The sequence below is a fragment of the Ursus maritimus genome, unplaced genomic scaffold, assembly GCF_017311325.1.
Source record: "Ursus maritimus isolate PB19 unplaced genomic scaffold, ASM1731132v1 scaffold_10, whole genome shotgun sequence".
NCBI classification, from domain to species: domain Eukaryota; kingdom Metazoa; phylum Chordata; class Mammalia; order Carnivora; family Ursidae; genus Ursus; species Ursus maritimus.
The window spans coordinates 33821386-33846810 of NW_024423344.1; the positions used below are offsets into that span (position 1 = coordinate 33821386).

The 25425-nt window shown below is 35.3% G+C and overlaps 1 protein-coding gene across 3 annotated transcripts in view; it reads left to right on the top strand.

Moving 5' to 3' along the window:
- The window catches only part of PCDH17 (protocadherin 17), a 97043-nt gene extending 73096 nt beyond the window's left edge, over positions 1 to 23947 (top strand). For 2 of the 3 annotated variants that reach the window (XM_008706783.2, XM_040623345.1), the window contains exon 4: positions 19212 to 23947. In XM_008706783.2, the coding sequence (XP_008705005.2) occupies positions 19212 to 19894 (683 nt within the window). In that variant the 3' untranslated portion in view covers positions 19895 to 23947. The remainder of the gene's footprint in view (positions 1 to 19211) is intronic. The other variant, XM_040623347.1, reaches the window with a different exon arrangement.
- The last annotated feature ends 1478 nt before the right edge of the window (positions 23948 to 25425 follow it).

The window sequence follows — 25425 nt, forward strand, 5'->3', positions numbered from 1 at the left end:
GACAAGGATACTTTGCCTGTCCCTAGCTTTTTTGTGGTTGCCAGCAATTGTAGACAAATCACTCCCATTTCTACTTCCATGGTCATATGGTGTTCTTCTTATATGACTGTCTCTTGTTTCTCTTCTTATAAGGAGGGCAGTCGTAGGATTTAGGCCCACACTAATAGTAACTTAACTGACTTCATCTTAAGTAATTCTCTCTGCAAAGACCCTATTTCTAAATAAGGTCACATTCTGATTTTCTAGGTGTACATGAATTTTGCAGGAGCAGTATTCAACCCAGTCTACCCTCTGGACCCCCAAATTCACAGCTGTCCCATTTACAGAATCCATCTACCCCCTCCCAATATCATCCAAATGTCTTAACTCTTTCTAGCATAACTCTAAGTCCCATAGCTCATCTAAATAGCAACTAAAAAAGTCTCACATCTCAGTACCTAAATCAGGTGTAGGTGAGACTCTGGGCAACATTCCTCTGGGCAACATTCCTCTGCTTTCACAGACCTATCAAACTGGAAAAGAAATGACCTGTTTCCAAAATACAACGGTGGAACAAGCAAAGGGTAGACATTCTCATTCTAAATGGGAGAAAATGGAAGGAATAAAGGGGTTACTAAGCTAAAGGAAGTTGGCAATACAGCAGGACAAATTCCATTAGGTTTCAAGGCCCGAGAGTAATTCCTCTGTGTCCTGATGCTCTGTGCTCTAAGCCCTCATGACCCTCTGGGGCAGTAACCCACCCCTCCTGGTCCCCGTAGCTGTGGCTGTACTTTACTTTTCCTTCATTTTGTCTCATCTCTGTCCTTTTCAGTCCACATTAGCAGTGTTACATAAAACTGTCAATGACCGTTTGCCTTCTGTGGAGGTTGAGGGGATCCACATCATTAGAAAAGCGTGTTCTCCACAGATCTTTCCTCAGTAAGCTCATCTCTAATCCTGACTTCTCTTATGGTGGTTGATCAGATCCATAAATCACACCTTCATCTCTATAGAAAACGGCTGTCTAGCCACACCCTTGTCCTTGTTTCCAGAGCTTCTTATCTGGATAGGCAGAAAATTTTCCAAATCAGGTTTAGTTTCTTTTTGCTTGAAAGTTCATTCCTTAATTGATCTCTTTGCTCTCACATTTTACTATAGCCAGAAAGGAGGAATCAAGCCGCATCTACTACACTTTGCTCAGAAAGCTCTTTAGCTGAATATCCAAATTACAATTTCTCCTTTTCACCCAACAATTTGGCCAAGTTTCCTGCCCCTTTATAACCAGGATCTCTTTCCACTGTCCAATAACATTTCCATCTGAGACCTTATGAGAAACACCTTTAACATTCATATTTCTATGTACTTTCTGTTCTTGATGATAAAGCCACAAGTATATCCTCAGAGATGATAGATACTTTCTCTCTAGCTCATCTCACTTCTTACTGAGCTCTGAGCAGAATCGTTAAGCTTTTTGATGTCTGTATTTCTTCCAATAGTCTCCTCAAGGCAGTCTAGCCTTTTAAAACTCATGCATCTCAAAAGTCTTCCAGCATGTTACCATTACCCAGTTCCAAAGTCACTTCCACATTTTTAGGTATTTGTTCCAACAGTGCATCACTTCCGGATCCCAAAATCAGTATTGGAGAGCTGCCATGACAACATAATATACTGGGTGGCTTAAAATAACAGAAATTTATTCTCTCCCAGTTCTGGAGGCCAGAAGCCCAAAATCAAGGTATCATCAGGTCCAGGCTCTCTAATGGCTCTCAAGGAGGATCCTTCCTTGCCTCCAGCTACTTCTGGTGGTTGCAGCAATGCTAGACATAATACTCCAATCTCTACTTCTATCCTCACAAGGCATTTTCTTTATATAGCTGTCTCTGTGTCTCAGTTTTCTTTTAAGAACATCATACTTTGGATTAGGGCCCACTCTAATTCTGTATGACTTCATCTTAAGTAATTACATTTGCAAGGACCCTCTTTCCAAATAAGGTCATATTCTAATGTTCCGGGTGGACATGACTACTGGGGGACAATATCCAACCCAGTACACAGCCTATATCTGTTTTTCCCCCCTTTAATTTCAATGAAATGTATTTTTCTGAACAAAAGAGTTCTATACCTTATATGGTTCTTGTTATATTATTTTAAAAATATATACTATGCTTTGAACATATCTAAAATATGTTAGATATTGATTACTGAGTTTGGATTATTATCAAGTGAATGTAAAGTGCCTTTTGCATAGTAAAATAGTCAGTGGATAGAAAAAAAGTCCAATTTCTGGTAGGACTGAAAACTTGAGAGAATCATGTCAAACGCTAAAAAGACAAATGGTAACAAAATAAGAATAAATGAAGGTTGTAGACTATAAATTTTCCTTATATGTCTTTGGCAAAAACTAGATTGTTTCTTCAGAATTTTAAATTGGGGGCACCTGGGTGGCTTAGTTGTTAAGCATCTGCCTTCGGCTCAGGGCATGGTCCCGGAGTCCTGGGATCGAGCCCCACATCAGGCTCCTCCGCTGGGAGCCTGCTTCTTCCTCTCCCACTGCCCCTGCCTGTGTTCCCTCTCTTGCTGGCTGTCTCTCTCTCTCTGTTAAATAAATAAAATCTTTAAAAAAAAAAAAAGAATTTTAAATTGAATATAGTAACAAGGTGACTTACAGATTAATTATTTTTTTCTGTAAACCAATATTCTATATGTTCTGTATTCTCTTTTCTGTGTTAAATATCACAATAGGCATCATTTAAACATGTGCATGAGGCAGACTTATTTTCAGGTGTTTCCATCTGTTGTGGGAATATACTTTAAGAATAGGAGAGAAACATACACAAATTAAACACAAAGCCAGGGGAGAAAAGAAAAAAATGAAAGAAAACATCTGCAAGGCAACAGTGTGGAAAAATGTTTGAGCTGCCTGTTATTAACTGCTCAACCTGTTTTACATTGGAATCCTGCATAATTACATTCCAGGGGAGGGGCAAACAATGTTGAATAAAGGTTGAAAATAAGAAAATGAGACTATTTAAAAAATAAAGCTACTTTGCTCACCAACATCCTTTTTTTTTTTTTTTGGTAGGACTTTTAGATAGCAATCGATTTCATATATTCACTTTGCATTTAGATGCAAACAAAGTGTTCTCTTTTTTTGTCTAAGAAACTGATCAATTATACATCCATATCTGCCTAAGTTAAAGGTGCTTAAAAAGCAAAACAAAAACAAAATGCAGCATTTCTTTTAATTTTATAAAAATAACATACGTTGGGTAAAAAAAGAGTTGAAATTGTTACAGAAATATATATATTTCTCATTACTAAAGTCAATACGTTTTTAAAAATTGAGGGTTTCTCAGTGACTGACTGAAGAGCTAAATTTCAAATAGTCTGTCGTTTCAAGTTCCAGACAGTACACGTTGAAATTTCACTACCAGTGAACATTTTTATTAAAGCCTTGTTCTCTAGAGATATTAAAGAACAGACAGTCTGCAACTGATTGGGTGGCCTGCTTATTTACATCTTCTACCCACTATTACAGAAGAGTTTTTATTTTATGTGGGATAAATAAATCCATCATCACAAGAGTATCTCTCCCATTGACGTACGCATTTATATAGTTACTTTGCATTGTTTCTCTCTTGTCTAAACTGAAATACTCCCCCAAAGTGATTTTCTTCCAATAACACTAAGTTTTACATATCTGGGGAAATACCAATGACTGTTTCTTTTAGGGATTGATCAATCTAACGGATTTTATTATAAAAATTGCAATCAATAGAGAAGGATTCGTGATTCAATTGGCCCTTTTTTCCCACTTGGTTTTTCTATTTGTTAACTAAAAATATTTTATTTTTCAAGCATTCCCGACTTTGCTTTCCTTTGCTATCCTCACCCTACACACCATCACAACCAGACTTCAGTCTGTTGATCTGCTTCCTCCAGGTGAGCAATTTCTTCATCTGCTAGCTTTCTTCTCTGTGATCCGAATTTTACTTGTTAGATGATGGCACTCGTAAGACTAGACACACATAAATGCAGAACTTGTAGACTTTATTTCTTTAAAGGAAAGTAGCATAGCAAATAAGGAATTTATTCTATTACCTGTACGTCAGTACTATTAGTATTTCAGGAAGAGCTGTGTAACATTAAGGGTTGAAGAGAGAATCTAAATATTCATTTATATCGAGGTTTTTCACATTTATTGTTCTTCCATGAGTTTAAGTGGTCCAATTCTTAATTATTTAACGTAAAAAAGAATCACCGCTTATACAAATTTCACTTTGGCATGAGTGTAGGAAATGCGAGGGAAGAAATTGGTGGACTGGAGAGAAAGCTGGTATAAGAAAGGGGATTGATTATTTTCCTTGGATGTTGGTTGTGGGTACAGAGCAAGCTATATGACTGTTGCAGCCCAAAGAGGAAACTGTGTTTCACCTGAGAAACTGGGCCCACAAATTCTTCTTTCACTTTGGACAGCAATTACTCTCCATATTAGAAGTGTTGTTTTATGGAAATATATCAAAGAGTTCTTTACACATGACTTTGTAAAATCTGTACACATCACCCTAATACAGATTTCTAAAGGCAGGGCAGAACCCAGTTCCTGTCCATTGTAACAGCTAGTGAAGCTCAAAATTAAAATCCCCTGAACTTGATAAATTTTGTCAATATCTTTTAATTTTGAAGTATGCTCTGGATGTGACTCAGATAATCTGGGAAAACACATTGAAATTTGAAATAACTGGATGGATTAAGTGAAAGACAGAAAGGAGTATCTATCTCAGGTGAAATTTTAGTTCATCATGTTTTATGTTTCTATGTCTGGGTTGTATATAGTCCAAGCCCGAGTCATTTGAATGCTTTTGAGATATTTGATTGGTTTCTGAGCAGTTTCATTTCTACACAAGGGAAACAAGCCAGTAGAGAAAATTGTTATATCAGGTTTTTGTGGTGCTTGAAAAATATACATGTATGTTATAGCAATCTAACAATTACTGTTATATTTATTTGTGTTGCTTTACTCATGCCAGAAAAAGAGAAAAGGTTGCATTATTTCTGTATGGAAATGAATGGAAATTGGAGAGAAAATACAAGTAAAGTCCTTAAACAGATAATGTCACAGTGAGGGGAGTTTTACTTATTTCTGATTTGGGGGAGGGTGGGGGAAAGTTTGACAAAGTGAGTGCATGTACATATGCGTATATAAAATATGTATATAAAATCATCCCTGTTATCCTTAAATAGTTGTGATTTCACATTCATTAAATTAAAAACAATTGGGAAAAAGTTTTATTTTTCAATTCTGTGAAAATTAAAATTAAATTTAAGGATAACATTTATATCAAAGAAACATTTTGGCTTTTAGAATGTAAATTTCTGCACATTATTTTATGTGTTCTTAAAAATCTCTCTTAATCTGACGTGGACTCTCTGCTCATGTGCACATGCATGTACACACCTGTGCACACACCTGTACTTCATGACTGTCTACTAACGTGAAACAGAGTCATCTGGGAGCTAGGACTGAGTGTCAGGAAACCCAAAAGCTGTTGTAAGGTGGATTAGGCCTTTATTTTTACATCCACTAAATAGTTCAAGAAGATTTTGGTCCTTAGGTAAGCCTCCTTCCATTCATTTCCATTTGGTATGGGAATGTGTTTTTTCATCATGGGTACAGAGGGTGCATATATATGCTGGCCTTTTTAGTTGTAGTTCTTTGTTGATAGTTACCTGACTATTACGAATTATCTCATCATTTCAAGATTCATATTTTTATTATTAAGATAGTGAAGCTTGTGAGTATTTTCCATCCACATATATGCTACAATAAAACTCTTCAGTTTAAAACTCAGTTTCTGGAGTTCACTGAATATAATCTTTTCCTATTTTTGCACATATATATTTCTTTGCTTTTTAACATAAGAGAATGAATATAGGTAATATAATCATTTTATGTGTGTGTTTTAAAATAATAATACTAACTATATTTTTTGTTTAAATCACAGTTATCTCTCAAATACACGGTTCACATAGATACCACCTTTATGTTTATGGATAATCAGTAGATCAATGAGTTATTATATGTTAGACTATGAAATTTTAAAATAAATGATTAATCTTACAATGGATAATTTATGTTTGGAATTTTATGTAAAATTATGTGCAGATATATATGTTTTTAATCGTAAAAGCATCATTCCCAATAGATAAGAAGTTTTTATTTGCCAAGTACTTTTAACTTAATAATTTTTCTATTTTGCTATAATACTTATTACAATGACCATATTTACAATGATAATTAACTAGGTAATTTTCTTTTATGATCATGTACATTTCTATCAATTCAGTGAATAAACACTAAAATACCTCTTTTATTAGAAATTTGCTAAATCAAATAGCTAAATTTTATTCCATTTTTTATTGGACCTTGGGCTTTAATGCTAGTTAATTTTAGATGAAGGAACATACTCATCTGAGCCAGTAAAATTAAAATAAGTCACCTAAAAATTTAAGGTTAGGATGACACTCTCTCAGATTCAAGTTGTTCTCTCTTTTGGGCAGACGTGTTGTGATCCCAACTAGCAGGTTCCATATTCTCCAATGGACTCAAGTAATTAATATCATTCTAAAGGAATTTTAGGGTTCAGTTAGAAGGTTGCTGCCATTTTCGTAAAGACTGCAAAGAGATTTACTTGGAAAGAAAGTGTACAAATTTTACTTGTTCAAATTTATTATTTTTTATATGCCAGAACTGCCTAAATAATTTATTTGGGTAAGATTATGGAGGGTTTTGAACACCAAACTGAGTAGTTCTGATTATAGCAGTGCCCCTTACCCACAGTTTGATTTTCCACGGTTTCGGTTACCTAAAGTCAACCACACGGTCTGGAAGCAGATGATTCTCCTCTGACATATCATCGGGTGGTCAGTAGTAGCCCTACATTACATCATAGTGCCTACGTCCCTCGCCCCACTTCATCTCATCACATAGGTGTTTTATTGTCTCACATTATTGCAAGTAGGGTGCGTACAATACAATAAAATATTTTGAGAGAGAGACCACATTTCATATAATTTTTATTACAGTATATTGTTATAATTGCATTATATTATTATCAGATATTGTTGTTAATCTCTTGGTGTACCTAATTTACAAAAAAAAGCTTTTTTTTTTTTTTAAATAAACTTTATCGTAGGTATGTATGTATAGGAAAAAACACAGAGTATAGTATATAGGGTTCGGTGCTGTCTGCGGTTTCAGGCATCCACTGGGAGTCTTGGAACGTTTCCCTGTAGAAAAGGGAGGACAACTGTAGAACCTTTTTCAGTAATGACCATGGAAACTGTTAGGCAGCTACTCAAAAATAGCGTTGGCAGTACAAAGGATCACTTCTTCTAAGATTGAGCATACATATTTTTAGGGGGAAAAATTCAAATATAGCATGCCTGAAATTAAAAAAGACTGTCTCAACGTATTCTCCTTGTGATGTCAATATGAATTTCCTCTTAGACTGGATTTAGACTACAAGTCTGAAAATGAAATAAGTTTTCATATATTTATTTCCCTGCTAATATTACTCATGGGAATACACTTCACTTTTATTATCTGTTCTTTGCTCCAGGTATGGGTGATTATCAATTAAATCACAGAAAGTACTCTCCAAGATAAGAAAGTATTTAAAACATTGCTGTAGACACCTTTTGATGTTTATACTGCATTATGTATGGATAAGCATAATATCCTTTAGAAACACATTTTTATCTTTGCTCTGATTCAAGGGTTGCATTCTCCAATAGCTTTTTCACTCTCAATTTGATTACATAGCAGGGTGATACAGAGGGACACATCTCCTATCTTTCTATATATGAATTTCCTGACCTCTTTTCCCAATTTCTCCATTGCTTCAGTGCGCTTTAATGATTAAAAAATATTAAGACTGTTACATAAAAAATGGCTTGTCACTGCCGGTAAAACCCATTACAAGAAACACTTCTGTATATTTACTCTAGAACATAGTATGAGTGTATTGATTTTGCTTAAATTTTCATTCTTAGGATGACCTAATCATAAGGAATAAAAAACATCAGCTTCCAACAAACTTACACTAAAGGTAATAAGAACAGAATGGTTTTAGGGAAGTAATTCCAAGAACAGGCTTTATTTAAAATGTCAGTTATCTTTCCTTTCCTACTCTTTATGTATTTTAAAACTATCCATAATAATAGTAGCAATAATTGTGGCTGTATTATCAGCTTGATGGTCGGAGGTGTCTTAGTAAGATCAAGGCCAAATTGTTTAGGTTCAAACTATCTGTATTTCATTCTAAAGTCACCTTTGGGACACTATCAATTTTAATAGTTCTTTCAGACAAACTTCATTTCACAGAGGCATTTTTAGTGAAAATACATATTTATTGTCATCTCTGTGTATATATGTATGCACATCAAGGACATGGAGCTTTAGTTAATTTTTAAATCGTAATATAAGTAATTTTTGTGGGAATCACTTATGGAGAAGTATAGTTTCATATATATTTCCCACTCATATAATGCACTTCCATAAATGTATTTTGTATTGCTTCTTTCTTTAAAAACGTTATGTTTTTAAAAATACTGATCTGAGCAAGGTACCCCTCTGTTCTTTTGGAACCTTGTCTATCTAATTTAAGGTAACTGAATTGAAACTTTAGATCTATCTCTAGAGTGGAGTTCTATGAATTTAATGAAAAGCTTTTGGAGATTAGAATGTCACTGAAAATGTAAAAATATAAAAATCTTTCTGAAAAATCTATCTTTTGGGACTCCCAAATCCTATTGGCAGGTGTTGATTACTAAATAATAAGCAAGAGAGGATTAGTTGCATCTGAATTAACTCTATTTTCTGAGAATGTTAAAAATGACACCCGATTCTGTGTACTTGTCTCTAGCAATTGAAAACAAACAAGTGCTAGAAATAAGATGAACAATGGGATTTAAACTGGTAAATAGTTATACATCCCAATAGGAATCAGATAGCAAGCCTGAGAGAAAAACGCTAATAAGACTATCTTGCTTGCTTCTTGTAAAGAGTTTGGCTTAATAGGCATGTTTTCATTGACCTTCCTTCCAGGATTACCACTTTGCTGGGAGGATGACTTGAATTTTAGATGTATTCATCCGTGTCATCAAAAATGGTGTCATTATCTGAGATGGGGTTAGCGAACACAGGCAATAAAAGCATAAGAAAACATCCTCTTTAAAGATGAAGGATAGTAGTGTATTTAAATAGTCTTGGGTCTGAAATTCAGAGTATTTTTTTAAGTTGCTATAATTTTTAATTTGTCCTTGTAAACCAAACAGCTCTTCCGATAAATCAGGTTCCTTTGGAAGCTGTATTAACCCTTTCAAGGCTCTGAAATTACAAGGACTTATTAATTAATTCCTATGCGATGATAGCTATCAGATAAAGTATGAGAGACAGACGCAGCTAACCTAAACTAAAAGATAGAAACTGGCACATTTGACACAACGCAGTAGAATCAGAAAAGGACAAAAGGAGAAAATCAGAAGTGAAGAAAGAACCCTATCGGTGCTGAGGTGTAGGTTTTTAGGACATTCACTGTTTTCTGTAATTTGAAAGTATAAAGAGGCGATTATTTAAATACAGACTTTAATTTCAGTAAAGGTGTCACTGATTTTAAAAAGTCCCCAAGGGGAAAATATTCTGACCCCTGTGCTTCAGTGGATGTATTCCAGGCAGATGTTTATCTTATTAAAATTATAATAAATAAATAATACATATAGAACTTTATAAGTTCTCAGTAATAACTAGAGAACTTTGAATTTTTATGTGAACATGGTACTTGACAGATGAGATGTGACTTTATTTTTTTTTAAGCAAGCTCGAGGCCCAATGTGGGACTTGAACTCATGACCCTAGGATCAAGAGTCACATGCTCTAGCAGTTGAGCCAGCCATGTGCCTCAGAGTGGTGATATCTCACAGTGAAAGAAAGCCACTGTGCCTACCTTTGTTTAGGTCCTGGGATCATTCTGAAAGCTGACATCACAGCTTCATAAATGAAAGGGCTTTCTATTGTTTGGTTTGGTTTTGGCGTTTGGTTTAAAGTTTTCCTTTAAATTCTAATTTCAGTGGTTTTGAAATAAGTAATTTGTAAGGAGTGGTCTTGTTTATTATAGATTATCAATAGTATTTGATATCTTTTTAATGTAGTCTTCCTTTCCATCAATGACAGCATTCAGGTGTGAATGATGAGTGTATTCCGTGTGCTCAAGGAAGGGAGCATAAAAGAATATACCATGGTCAGTATCTTGGTCCTTAAGGGTATAAGGAGCTCATTGAGGCAGACAGATTAAAAAAGAATACGAGTTAGGAAACTAATGCTAGAATACATAATTCAGTGGGAAAATGGTGGCATTATCTTCCTCCAAAATAGAAATGCTTATTTTGGACAACGTTTTCAGGAATTAATTGTAGTAATTTATTCTTCCTGAAATCCGGAATCAACCTTGAAAAGTTTCTGAGATTCAACATCTACCTTATTTCCCGCTCTTCTCCTTGCCTTGTAGGAGTATTTATTACCTCTCTCCTAGTTACCCAAAGGATCTTCTTTCTTTCATACCTTTCCTCTTCTGGCCTTCTCAAAGAATCATTTAATCTTTCCAATATGTGATCACATGCAATTTTATGGTTAGTTAATAATAATAGCAAATTAGAGTGAAGACAGATAAATAGATGTAGGAAGAAGAAATATTTTTCTAATGCAGAATTATAAAATACAGGATTTTTACAGTTAATATAAAATACCAGTTGAATATATTAAGACTTTCTTTAGTTTAGGAGTAGGATGAGATGTGAGCAGAAGGGGGTCACAGTGAGGTCAGAATGACTATGCCAGTGAATCATGCCATGTCCTATTGTGCTCCACTGGAGATATCCTGGCTGGGGCCAAAACTCTGGATATCTGTTTCCAGAAATAATGCTGATTTGAGTGCTGCTTGCCCTGTGGCTCATCTCAGTTTTGTATGTTAATAAATGTTATCTAATATCTTTTCAATCAAGCACCTAAATATTTCAAGAATCCTCTGAAACAAACAATACACTGCTCAAATACCTATAATAGTGCTCCATGACCTGCTTCATTACATTTTTTCCCAGAGCTTTTCCATTGTCTTTTAAATCCTAGTGAATTTTCTGTACATTATTATTTTATTATTTGGCATTGCAACATATGTCCTTTGACTTATAAAGCTGGTCTTTTACTACCCTGTGAAATGCACAATCCTGTGTGGTTATTATTTCACTTTCTAATCCCTTCACCTGGATCACCCTTTTCCTGCTCTCCACTATTTATTGAAACTCTGCTCATCCTTTGAGTTGCAGATCAAGCACTACTTCTTATACAGAGCTTTTCACAATATTATCACTACACTTTTCTTTGTATTTATTTTGTTTGACACTCATATGACATAGTTCGAAATGTAATTGATCATGAATTATTTCCCCTCGATGGTTTTAAACCTACTTTCTAATTTCTGGTCAAAGTGTAAATGCCTTAGTGAAGAGATAAAATCTTACAGGCTGGAGAATTCTGGAAGTGGATAGACATAGGTTTATTTACTACAAAACTTTCCTTGGCACAAACTTATTATTATAAGTCAATGATAACATTCTACTCAAGATGCCTTTGCTTGAAAACTTCCAATACCTGAAGCACAAAGTTGGTGTTTTATTCATTCTTACCTTGTGAATGCCTGAGTATAACTTCTTTAAACTAATTACTGGACTGTATACATCTAATATTGTCACTGAATTTGAGCTGTGTTTCCTCTGGTGGCACATTTGAGTTGTATTGTTTTTCCTTGAGAGGTTCTGTCGGAGTCTTTTTCTAAATAAAAAAAAAAAAAATTCCACGTTTGTTTCATTAGTATAGTATCGCGCTTCAGAGCCAGTTCTCCTCAGCATACCAGTTAAGAAAGAGATGGCCTGGTTTAACTGTGCCTTCACTTCCAAGCATCTGCTGCTGCCCCAGGTGATGGCTGCACCTACAGTATGGGATTGGGAGAAGGGGGCAGCTAAAAATTGAATGTTAATTCCAGAGCAGTATACCAGGGGACACAATTATATTTGTGCTATAGATTCCCAATGCGTGGTTTGGATTCTCATTTTTTAAAATATTCTTGATGCGTGCATATCAAATCTCCTTATATCCTTTTGCTTTCATTCCTTGACATAGGTTTCCATTTAATTTAAGTTTTCTTCATCTCGGAGCTTTATCTATGTGTTGTCAATATATATGCCAGAAAATTCACTCTGGTAGACATGTTATTATGTCCAAAGGGTCAAACACACTTCAAACCATCCCCTGAAGGCGTGCAGGTGCACTGAATAGTAAGTGCAAACACTCCAAGTGCTCCAAATACCCAGCTGCATTTGGATGCAGTTGAATATGATATAGGCCAGTGGTTTCTGTGTCTGAATGCAGCCGTGGCGGTACATTGGGAAGCATTGTGCAATGCAGGTGCACGCTAGAGGATTGCTACTTTGAAGCTGCCACGATTGGACTATTTGATGGTATTATAATAACGTCCTCTTCAAAATGTGCTTTCCACCTATCAAAAGCAGACAGAATGGTATTTCACAACTGAGGTAAAATCTGGAAGCCTGATTGGCAGTGGGTCAACCTAAAAATATATATGCTTCAGAGTTTTATATTATGGGAACTAAGTTTCCAAATTCTGATTCCTTACGGCCAATTATTACGAAATAATTTTAGGTTTCTGGAGTTGTATACCTAGTGTTTAATCATTGTATCGCTGCACCATGTAAACAGGCACCCTCATAAGATGAGCACATCAGCATATTATAACAAGGTGCATGGTCCCCCTTACTTAGTTAAAAAAATAAAAGAAGCAAAAACACATCCTACTTGTGTGTATTTGTCAGTTACTAGATTAGTAAAAGAACAGGTTCCTGTGCACAAGAAGCACTGGAAATACAATGCAATAGACGAAAGATCACTTGGCTAAAGTGGTTGGTTCTCTGATGCCACATTTTCCCTAGCCCTTTCCTTTTTCTTCCCTGCACAAGGGATGTACCAAGCTTATTAAAAATTGTGCTAAAATTAAGCCTGGCAGTCATGTGAACACTAGCAGGAAAAAAAAAAAGCATGTGATAAAATTGTAATATATTCCTTTCTTTTCTTATTCTGACACAGGGGAAAAAAGTTTTGATACAACTTTCCAACACTGCCTCTAGAAATAATATTGAAAGTGAAATTTTTACCCCTCTCATAGTCAGATAGAGCGAAATCAGAAAGTTTATTTTTAACTAATGGGCTAGTAAATAGGACATCGAAATCATAAATGGAAATAATTTGAATGAATATAGATTAAGGTGCCATTTATATGGAATGATTCATCCTATCATCATAGCAAGTGTAAGGAGTTTATAGGATGGTAAAGGAAGGTAAGTGAATAATAATCAACTGCCTAAAAAGAAAGAACTGTTTATGCTAGAAAAGTGTCAGTTCACAGGATCTTGCGAATTATGTCAACTCGCAGCAAGGAAAATTTTATTAGAGATCTGTTGGTCTGTATTCTGATGAGATTGCTATTTTAGCATTGATACTTTTTATCTGATATGTTAGAATATATTTGGATGAAATTGCAATTTGTTGCAATCGTAAGGGAGTTGTGTGTACATGTGTGAAACTGAGTGTGTGTGCTGAAGAACAGAAAAAGACAGCAAAAACGAGCCGTTCTTATACCAGTGAAAGCTTTCAGTAGAAAACTGGTACCCAGAAACTGCCAGTCGAAGGTCTTGGCTTGTCACTGTTTGCTGGTAGATAGTCTGTGATAGGTGGCTAGTTTAGATTCTGTAGAGTTAATCTCAAAACACCAGTGCCAGCCATAAATAGAGATGGGTGCCTGCTCTTTGCTTTTCCAGACAGCTAATTAGGTGTTATGAAAGCTTACGTCGGTGAAAGAAGGTAAATTAGAAATAAAAAAGAAAAATGAGAACAAATAAAAAATGGACTTCCATTTATAGAGTTTTCTACTTGGAAACAACTCTAATTTTAAGATGCTGTTAGAAACAGTAGCAACCACCACACTAAGAGAATAAAACTATTCCTATTTAAAGCTGTTTACAAAGCAGAAATAAAACCACTTTGTTGACAGTCACAAAGCAGAGCAAACTCTCTCTCTCAAATGCCCTTCCCCCACGGCCACAGCCTTTTAGAACCTCCTCCTTGATGCCCTGACTTGTAGATTTTGGTTTTCGGATTTCTATGACATAGACATTTATTTCTTCATTATAAAAAATTAAATCAGATGCATATGTGAAACTCCAAAGCTAGAAACTATGTGCATGTTTTTGTACAAATATGTGGGCTCTGGAGGCAGCAAGCAAGTTGAAACTAAGGGGAGGAAATCCTTTTATGTTTTCTAATAGCTCCCTAAGTAGTAACAAATTAGTTGCCAAGTATCTCTCTTTGGGTAGGTTGGTAGAGTGCTTTGAAGACAGGGAAAATAAGCTTAATTTCTGATTTGTGATAAATTCCTGCCCAAGAGTGAAAGAGACTAGAATAAATAGAGAGACTTCCTCCAGACTAAGAAATTTTATGGGGACTGGCTCCTTGACATGTTCCCTTTGCAGTGAACACCACTAAGTCTTAACACACAAAGGATTGTTTCCCCTGACTTTTCCCCAAATAATCATGTTGAGCTAAGGCTCCCTTAATCTCTGTTAGTCCTTGCTGGTTTAAATAGTGCTTTGGCTTCAAATTTTAACCTTATACATAGTAATCTTTGGCATCCTTTACCCATTGTTGAGATGGGATGCACCCCTAATGATACAGTGATATTATGTGAAAATCACATCGTAAACATTAAGTTATGGACGCCTCTGTGGAAGATTGCTAAAACCCAATATTGTAAGGGCAGGTAGTTTGATTTTTTACCTAAATATTTTCTTTCCTCACAGAGATGTAACTTCCACAATGACAGTTCCTTTGAAGGTGTATTTTGGCACCAAACGATTGCTTTCCTAATATCGCTAAGATTAAGTTATTAAACTGCTTAGTCTAGGTTAAAAAGAGAGAGCTTTCAGATATGTCAGCAAATATGAATATGCAGATTTCAGACATTTTTATGTCTAAATCAATTTGAATTACATAAAATTCTAAAATCAGGAGTAGTCAAGTTGTTGATTCAGTCATGAATTTCATACCTACAGTAGGCAAAAGGAAAGATTAAAATGTCATTGGAGATTTGAAAAAAAAAGATTTATACCTATATATGTACATTATATATATAATGTTTTATGTATAAAATCTATATATATATGTGTGTTTTATATGTATTTATGTTATCTCCTAACTGTGACTATAGAACTTTCCTGTGCATTTTACTGATTCATCTGCATTTCTTATGACAATTACTGATAGAAAATTTTCAGGAATGCATTGGTTATACATTTGAGTTTTAAAATTTTGTTTGGACTATATCCTGGAGAAAGCTTAATTTTTTTTTTTTAAGATTTTATTTATTTGACAAAGAGAGAAAGAGAGCACAAGTAGGGGGAGCTGCAGGCAGAGGGAGTAGCAGGCTCCCTGCTGAGCAAGGAGCAGGATGCAGGGCTCCATCTCAGGACCCTGGATCATGACCTGAGCTGAAGGGAAACGCTTAACCTACTGAGCCAACCAGGCGCCCGAAAGCTCCATTATACACACACACACACACACACACACACACACACACACACACACACACACAAAGATCTATACATGTATGTCTGTGTGTTTGTGGCTTACTGTACAGCTGAATTGCAACTATTATAGTCGTTTGAGTGACTTTATATCTTTTGCAAAAATATCATATAAATTAAGATGACAAATTAAAATAATTAAGATGACTGTGTTTAGATCCCTCTCTTCGAGAGCTTGTGTAATAGTAAGATGTGGCTATAGGAATATAGAAAATTCTTAAAACTAAACAAGTATTTAAATTTATCAGATTGTCACATGATCCTTCAAGGAATCATACATTTTAAAAACGAGACACCGTAAACTTTCCCTATAGGCAGAACTGCCCAGAGTCCCAGCTGTTGACCTTCAGAATGGTTTTCTCTTTGAAGTATAAGCATGCTTATCCCTCAGTTTCTCATCTGCATACCATTTGGATTATACCATCTTTTTTGACAAAGGGTCCGTTCTGTGAAAGGGTAATCATGTTATATTGAGGAAAGGATGAAAATGAGCATAAGTAATTTCTTTGTAATCGCAGATTGGTTCTGAAGAAAAAAGTGAATCTTGAATCAATTATGTTTACCTTGATTTCTTCTATCCAGGGTCTTCTGAACTTGTTTTCTGATACAAATATCTAATCTATGCTAATAGTGGCTGTCTATATAATTTTCTTCTTTTTCATTTCTGTGGCATATAATTCAACATATCTATTCTGAGATCAATTGTCGCTAAGGTACAGGAAGAAGTTTGATAATTTAGCTTGTAGCTCTAGGTCTTGAGAAAATACTCCACACTATTATTTTTATGATACATACTTAGTTTATTGAGGGGATCTTAAAAATATAAAATAGAAGGTACACATGACAGAAATCCTCCTGCACAACTGCCCCTCCCTTCTCCGTCCCTTCCTTCACTTCGCTTTTCTTTTTCCCTCTTTTTACTTCTATGTTTTTCATTTTGTCTATTTTTATGTCTGGATAGTCATTCATTATATACTACTTATGTCCCTTTTTTGTACCTACCTATTCATCTATTTATTTATGTTCCTTCAGAAATAATTTCACTTTCTCATAAATTCTTATTTGACCCTTGACAGTAATAGTTCGCTTTTTGCTCATAGTTTCTGCTACTTGTACAGAGTATCCATTGGATTGTCTTCACTGTCTGGGAACTGCTACCGTCGAAATTACAGTCTAATCAGAAGGTGAACAGCTTATAATGTATCATAATCAATACCTAGAATTTGCTCCCTAGGTTGTGACATAAAGGAGTCAAGTAAAAAGCTGTAGATTTTCAGCTATGAAATGCAAACAATCATTTCATGTTGACGGTTTCAAATTCAAGGTCGATTTATACTCTCATACATCTGCATTATTCTATCTCTTTTACTCTCCTTAAATTCCTGTTGAACTCACGCAGTGCCAGGCTACCCAAATTGCTGAAATTGAAGGCCAGTCAATATTGGAATATAAAACTATGTTAGCATATTTCAAAGAGAGTGTATGGGTTATAAATAAAAATTTTAAAAGTTGTGACTCTAAAAAACACAGAAGTATTATCAAATGAAATAGTAAAGTTTTTTTACTGTAGTTTTGGAGGATAAAATTGGTTGAATGAAATGATGCATATTTCTTTTCTAACACTGACACAGATGTAGAGGTTATATTTATGATTCCCATTCAGAATAGGTAGAGAAAACAATACCTGATATTAAGTTTTTCTGATATCCGTTTGTTTTTTAAACATCTGGTTGACTTTAATACTTCCTAGAAAATTTCTATGTCTAGATTTTTCTGCTGCTTTTTATGTCCATCTGCCTAATGATCTTCCAAGGCACAGGTAGTATTTGAATCTCTGGGTGCGAGTATTTGAGTTCAGTTTGAGACAGCCTTTCACCATTACCTGTATTACATAATAAACAACGTATTTCATTCATTCGTCTGTAAATATATTTTTTGAAAACATGACAAAATTAAAATAGAGGCAAGCTACCTCAATATATTTTTAACATTTCACAAATATGAATGACACATGGTATGAAATACCACAGTATTTTTGTTCTGTCAAGACACTATTCTGATTTCTTTCTAAAAAAATATTTAATCTCATAAGAAATTCTTTTATCCTAAAACCTTTTGAGATAAATCAAGTTGTGGTTTATTTTTTTTCCTTTTTTGGATAAGGAATTATTTATGTGTTTCAAATATGAACTCAGATTTTATATACGACTTTACAAAGTAACTGTATAAATTTACCAGTGCTGTTAAATTTGGTGCTTTCTATTTTAAAGATCTCTCGTGTATTTTTTTTGGGGGGGGAGGGTTCGCACAGGACACTATGAATTTGCAGGGATCCTCTCACATCAATTAAATGGCTATCCCAAGCGTTCCTGAATGTGTAGGGAATTCTGTTCCCATCACACAGAGGTAAATTGTAAATATCCTCTCCTGGAAAAAAAAAAAAAAAAGTCCCTGATTTAAAAAGAACCATTAAACATAAAGGGAAACAATCATATGTAGATGAAAGGGACAAGTGGGAAGATGTAGTTCAAAGTTATAGTTTAAAATATTGGGATGGTGGAATTATGCAGCTGTTGTCATAATGAAGGAATTTTTTTTCATATTTTCTGTTCAGCATCTTTGAAATAGGGATCATTAAAGAATGCTTTATTTAGATTCTCTGTATGCCCATTGACAAAAGAGAGAAGCAAACATTCTCACAGAAAACATTATCATTTAAAATAGGAAATCATGAGTTGTCATTCATCTGAACTATATCTGTTGACTAAATCCATTTTCACCTAGTTACACCAAAAACAAAAAGCTGGAGTGAAGAAAACTGATTACATGATCCATACCCATATCTAATAAAATAAGAATGTGCACTTTTTGACAAGTTTATTCATAACATATTCTGATAGAAAATTCCATTTGCTCCTCTCAGTAGGAAAAGTAGGCTTTCAAAGGAAACCTTCTATTTCATGACTGTCACCAAAATAACAATTACAAGCAAAATAGGGATAAAACATGAAAGAAAAAAAAAGCAACAGCTTAGGACTTGTTATGGAAGTATGCGATCTAGTTTTTAACCCGTTATTTGATTTGAAAAATTAATCCTGGTAATCCTTTTTGAAGTTCACTGTTTCCAGGATCAGTTATACAGAACAAAGACTAACTGATACCCCCAGGAGATTAGTTTACAGTGATGGTCTATTCTACTGAGAATGATTCTCCAATGGCCACTTTTTACTTCTTCCCAGGCTATGGGAATTCATTAATATCTAGAGAATAGACTTAAATAAAACCATTGTCTCAACCAGCAGGTTTATGCAACCATCCTGAAATGTTTTAATTATTGTTTTCTTTTCCTTTTTAATTAAGAGACCAGAGGTCAAACAAGCCCACTGAGAGCTGATCACAGCCTCAGTAGAAATTTAAAAGCAACCCTAATGATTGGATTTGCTGTTTTCTTTTTTGTTTTGCAGAACCAGAAGAGTGCGTTAATTGCACAGATGAATGCCGAGTGCTTGGTCATTCTGACAGGTGTTGGATGCCACAGTTCCCTGCAGCCAATCAGGCTGAAAATGCAGATTACCGCACAAATCTCTTTGTACCCACAGTTGAAGCTAATGTTGAGACTGAGACTTACGAAACTGTGAATCCCACTGGGAAAAAGACTTTTTGTACATTTGGAAAAGACAAGCGAGAGCACACTATTCTCATTGCCAATGTTAAACCTTATTTAAAAGCCAAACGTGCCCTGAGCCCTCTCCTCCAAGAGGTTCCCTCAGCATCAAGCAGCCCAACCAAGGCATGCATCGAGCCTTGCACCTCAACAAAAGGCTCTCTGGATGGTTGTGAAGCAAAACCAGGAGCCCTGGCCGAAGCAAGCAGCCAATACTTGCCCACTGACAGTCAGTATCTGTCACCCAGTAAGCAACCAAGAGACCCTCCATTCATGGCTTCCGATCAGATGGCAAGGGTCTTTGCAGATGTGCATTCTAGAGCCCGCCGGGATTCCAGCGAGATGGGTGCAGTTCTTGAGCAGCTTGACCACCCCACCAGGGATCTGGGCCGAGAATCGGTGGATGCAGAGGAAGTCGTGAGAGAAATTGATAAGCTTTTGCAGGACTGCCGGGGAAATGACCCTGTGGCTGTGAGAAAGTGAAAAAAAAAAAAAAGAAAAAAAGAAAAAAGAAAGAAAGAAAGCATTGGCATTTTCTTGTCTCTTCTGTTGATTTAAAACTGATCCCTCCTGGTGACAACCCATTTTGCAGGGATGAAGAAAGACCAATGCTGCTTTAAGGCTTTTAGTGAACATCTGAAGTGCCCACAAGTATGTTCTTTTCACTGCTGTTTCTTTTTCAGAGATAACAATGGTTTTGTTTTGACCAAACTTATATTAGGACAGAATTAACGATGCTGAAAGAGAAAAGAAAAAGAGAGAAGAGAAAAGAAAGAAGAAAAAGGAGAATGAGGAGGCGAGTTACCTTTTGACAATCTGTTAGGAAGGTATGCAGTGTGAGAATTGAAGTATTTCTGATCACTCTAAGACTGTCCTCCGTGATTTATGCTGACTTAACTGTTTACCTATAAACCCCATACAAAGCAGGGTCATAATTTGTGATCTGTGGTGGATTTCTAGCAGTCATCACAGGCTTCTACTTAAAGTCCCGAAAAGACCTTGCAGTAGTCCAAGCCACACCAAACATTAACACATATTTGTGGTAAACATTTCTGTATAAAGTTACCTGCCACACATATAAACATAAAGAACATTCCATATCATTAGTCGAAAAAAAAGCAAAAAAAAAAAAACTTGGTCATTTGTAAGACACTTCATGTCGTATAAAAGTTAAGTGTAAAAAGATATAGTCCATTTTGTCCTGCACACACATAGACTAATTCACTTCATTAAAGGAGAAGAAATTTTAGAAAGTTTAAAATGCCTCTTCAGCGTTTTAGTGTCCAGCAAACATATAAATAATGATGGATATGTTTTAAATTTGACCTGAGAAATAGTTACCATTGAATGATAATATGCGGAGGAAATTAACGTGATTAATATGTTTTATTCATTTGTGGACACTAAAATAGCTCAGGAAAGTGAAAATGTCTTAGACATACTCCAATCACGTGACCATTTAAATGTGCAAATGTAAGAAGATTCAATGTGTTTACATCAAATGACATATTTTTATTGATTTATTGCAGATTCAGTGCATATGAGCCAAATTGTTGAGTGTATAAGAGCTATATTGTGTATTTTATTAAATTAATATATAGTTGTGTTGCAAAAATATTTGGGCTTATATTGTAAATGGCAAGTGTTGCCTCGGTAGCTGTCGAACTCTATGAGTTTTGTTTTTTCCTGCTTCCTTTTCCCCATGGAGTGTGGGAAGCAGTGCCTCAGAGCAGAGTCTCTTGTTTAATGTATAGTCTACCAAGTACTACAGTACATAATCTGTTCAAAATGTGTTTGAGTGAGCTGATGGAGCTAACTGAAAAGGTCAAAAAAGACATCCGTCAGTCATGGTTCTGTGCAAGTCCTTGTAGAAGCTTTTATTAAAGTCACGCTAAATCACAAGAGTTACATTTGTACTGATACGTGAAACTTGTTTACGTTTTTTCGGTAACATCCAACTTCTGCCTATGTAGATATCATACCATTGATTGCTTTCTCAAAAGTACCTTAGGTGGTTCAAGATGTGTGTTCCCATTGTATTTCAAAACCATGAGAAATGCTTTAATGCATGTGTGGTACCAGCACTGGTTCCTTGCATTGTGTAGTGTGTTTCAAGAGGTCTGGGTCTTAACAAAATGTTTTTTCTTTTTCTCAATACTCTTCTGCCTCTTTTTATTGGTGTCCTTTGAGAACAATACATCTTCGCTTCTTTCATTTGGTTACACCTTTTCTTGTGACATTTAGCAAGTTTCAAACTTACTTCCACATGAAGCTAGGAAACCTCAAATTTCAGGAATTGGGAAAAACAAAATTAGCACTTGCAGAAGTAGCAGCAGATGGGAAAATGCCTTGATTGACATTTTCCTTCAGCGTTTAAAATTTTTGGCATTTTACAGCTTCATGACAAACAGTTTCCAGCCCATACCTTAGAAAATGTGGTGCCGAGTTAAATAAAGGCTGTTTGTGCATTGGAGCGGAAAAATGCGTTATTTGCAAACTGGTGGAGAATTCTGTGCCTTCTTTTCTGGCCACCAAGCCAGTGTAGAAACAGCATAAATGTCATAAAATCATTATATTAAAAACAAAAGCAAAAGCAAAACAAACATTGAACTGAATTAAGTTTTGTAATTTTAAACCTCAAAAAATTCAGCTAACAATATTTCTGTCAAATGCCATCAAGATTTTAGACTGTACCTCGTTTGCAAACTGCTTTGAAAGGGAAGAGTGGACAACTCCCATCAGCCTTATTCTCTCGAGAACTGTATTTGGTTCCTAGTAACAGCCTTTCCAAAGCTCTACTCTTGGTTTTTATTACTCATAAATGTTTAAATGAGAAAAGAAGGGATCTTGTACACGTGAAACCTAACTGACTCTCTATATTTTGGACAATTTATGTATCTGAAATGTGTTGTCTCTGTTATATGATGTTATTTTTTTGCCAGGAGACTACAGGTTGATTTAGCTTGATAGCTGAAATTTGATGGAAAACTAATTTCCACTTAGTCTTACCAAGTGTTGCCTCTCTCTGACTAGACAGATACCCACATAGTACAATCTAAGGCAGTATGTAAATGAAATCAACAAAGAGAGCAGGCTTTATTTTTAAAACATTCTTAACGCTGAGTAACCAGTTGTTCAATTTATTATACGTGTCTGAAGACATTAAAACACTCTAAGATTTTAAGAATTGATTGTGCCAATGTGCGAGGGATTTACCTTTAGGCTCTCTGTCACCGGTGATTTACTAGTGTTAGCTGTTTAACACATTATCTGTATTTAGTAGTTAATTATTTATTTACAAGTTGGTGGTAATTCAGCAGTCAGGACTCTGAGCTTTTATAGTTGAGTTGAGGGAATCTCGCCTTTAATCATTTGGCTGGCGACTGCCTTTATCACAGACCTCTGGTGCTTGGCTTCCGAGGAAGTCTATGAGATGCCAAAATCTCCCCTCTGAGGAGCAACTTGCTCTGGGGGGTGATGCATGATCAAACAGTGATATTTCAAGGGGTTTCAGCATAATTCAGAATGTGGAAAAATTGTCTTAATTCACATCCTCCAAATACTAACCCCTAAAAAAATCCCACACATTCAAAAAAGAATAATTTGATAATACTTTGTCTTTTAGGTCCTTCAATAACTGAAGTCAAGCACAGAATAAGAATTTATAGAAATTTTTGTAAGAAAGTCAAAAAGTTCTAAAAATTGTTTACTGGTGAACTAAAAATAATCAGAAACATAACAATCTTTTCATTAAATGTTATTGAAAGATCTTTTCATGGAAGTTAAAAGTAGTGAGAATCAGTGTTAGTTATACCTATACCAAAGTAAACATTAAAGAGACATATCATGCGATTTTAAAGAATGCTTTCATACTATTTCTTAACCTTACATACTTACCCTTATTGCAGGCAATACACAAGGATTGGCTCACTACTCCATGAATTAATTGAATTCCTGGTTGGGAAATTGACTTTGTTTCATTTTCCTGAGATCTTGTAAAACATGACTTCCCTTTAAAGGATCTAGGCAGTGCTCAATTTAAAGAATGACACCATAAAAAAAAAAAAAGTCATGTAGTAATAGAGCAGTATGCTTTATTAGAACTAGGTTAAAAGCTGTTTCTTGCCTAATGGAGTAGAAGTTGCTGAGGTCAACAAGTAGACTGAGGTCTGGCATAATATATGCCCACTCATTATTGTCTAATTATATTCTTTTGACAACAGACAGAATTTATCACAGCATTAATTCAAATGAGAGTTTTGGCTATCAAGATGTGTTGATTTGAAACATAATTGAATGAGACCTGATTAAAGTCTGACTTTCCTGGCCCCAGTGTTTTGCAGGTTGGCTATTCCCATGTATCAGCCCCATCACTCCATAAGGTTCTTAGCTGCACCAAGCAATTGGTGAACAAGGACAACAACAACAAAAGCAGCATACATTGTATGGATTTATCTCAACGCTATTGTTTAATGGCTGTGTTTAATGTGACCTATCTGGAAAATGAGGACTCCGAATAAAAAGCTATTACTAATAGTGGCGTTGCCTTCCCTTGAATTCATTAACACAGAAGTGGTGTGTTATACACTGTGTACCACAGGGACCCTCATCATAATTATTTTGGAAAGCAACTGTGGCATCCCGACCGTTTTGCTAGTTGTTTACCAGTAAAATAAGATTAAAAATTTATTTAACAGTAATGTCACTAGACATTCTCAACAAGAATGGGTTAACAATCTTTCAGATAGCTTCAATAAGTTGGCTAGTCAAATAATTACCATGGAGTCATGACCTAGACACTTGAGACTTTTAATAGCTACAGTTGGTTGGAAAATAATTTGGTATAAGAATCGGAAAGACTTCAGAAAATCCTTTTTTAAAGCTTTCTCATACATGATTGATGAAAACACGTATTTATGCATAACATTTTAAAGTAAATATATATTTATCATGGCATCTTAAAATAATAAGCCTCTCTTTCTACTCATTCAAATTCTACTGAATTACTAGTGTGTGTTTGCCCTTGACTACTATGCCCCGGAGGTAGACAGTAAACAAAGAAGTGGTCCCCAGGTCACAGTCTTGTGGGAGAAACAAATAGGTAAGTTCCACTACACCTTGCTCTTTATATATATAAATTGGATTGGGGTGTTTGCATCTTCCCTTAGTTTCTCCATATATCCCTTACTTCTACTATCTCATTTTCAGTGAATGACATCTCCTTAATTAAAAAAAAAAACAACAACAATCTGCCCAGTTGGAGTTTGGATTTTTATTTTAATTTTCTTCTGACAGCATAATATCAAGAAGTGTGCATGGCTTTTCCACATTTCAGAAGATCTTCACAGTTTAGGCTTATTGGGATAGACTAAATGGCTTATATATTCATTCTTTTGCTCATTTGTTGAATTCTCTGTTTCGTTTTTATTGAACACCACTTAAGTGCTATACAAGGATCCTAAGTTACAAAGAACTAAGCCGATTATAATTATGTTGCCCTCGGAGTACCTGTAGTTTGTGTCCAGGTGATATACACTAACATAGGAATGGATTTTATTTTGCCTTGACATTATTACCTTTTCATAACAAAATAATTTCTCTTTTACGAATAGCAAAAACCATATGCCTACCATGCCATTCATCGCTTTCAAGGGTGAGGGTAGAGCAAGCTGTTAATTGGCTCGCCTGAACCACCTGACCAGGGTTGAGGGAACACTGAGTCATTCAAATGAGGAACCCTATCCGGTAATGCTGCAATTAGAAGGAAGTCGTGAATGGAACATATATTACAGGCTTAAACCACGTCAATAAGCTATTAACTCCCTCAAATTACACTTTTTAAAGTAGATATGCCCACAAAATACAATTATTTGACAACTGTACAGAACAATTCTTTGTAGGATATGAAGAGAATGAATCCTTAAAGGTCACTGTAGCATCAATACAGCACACAGAAATTGATCAGCAAGTTAATGGACCATCCTCAAACTCTTCGTTGCGTGCTTTTGGAGATG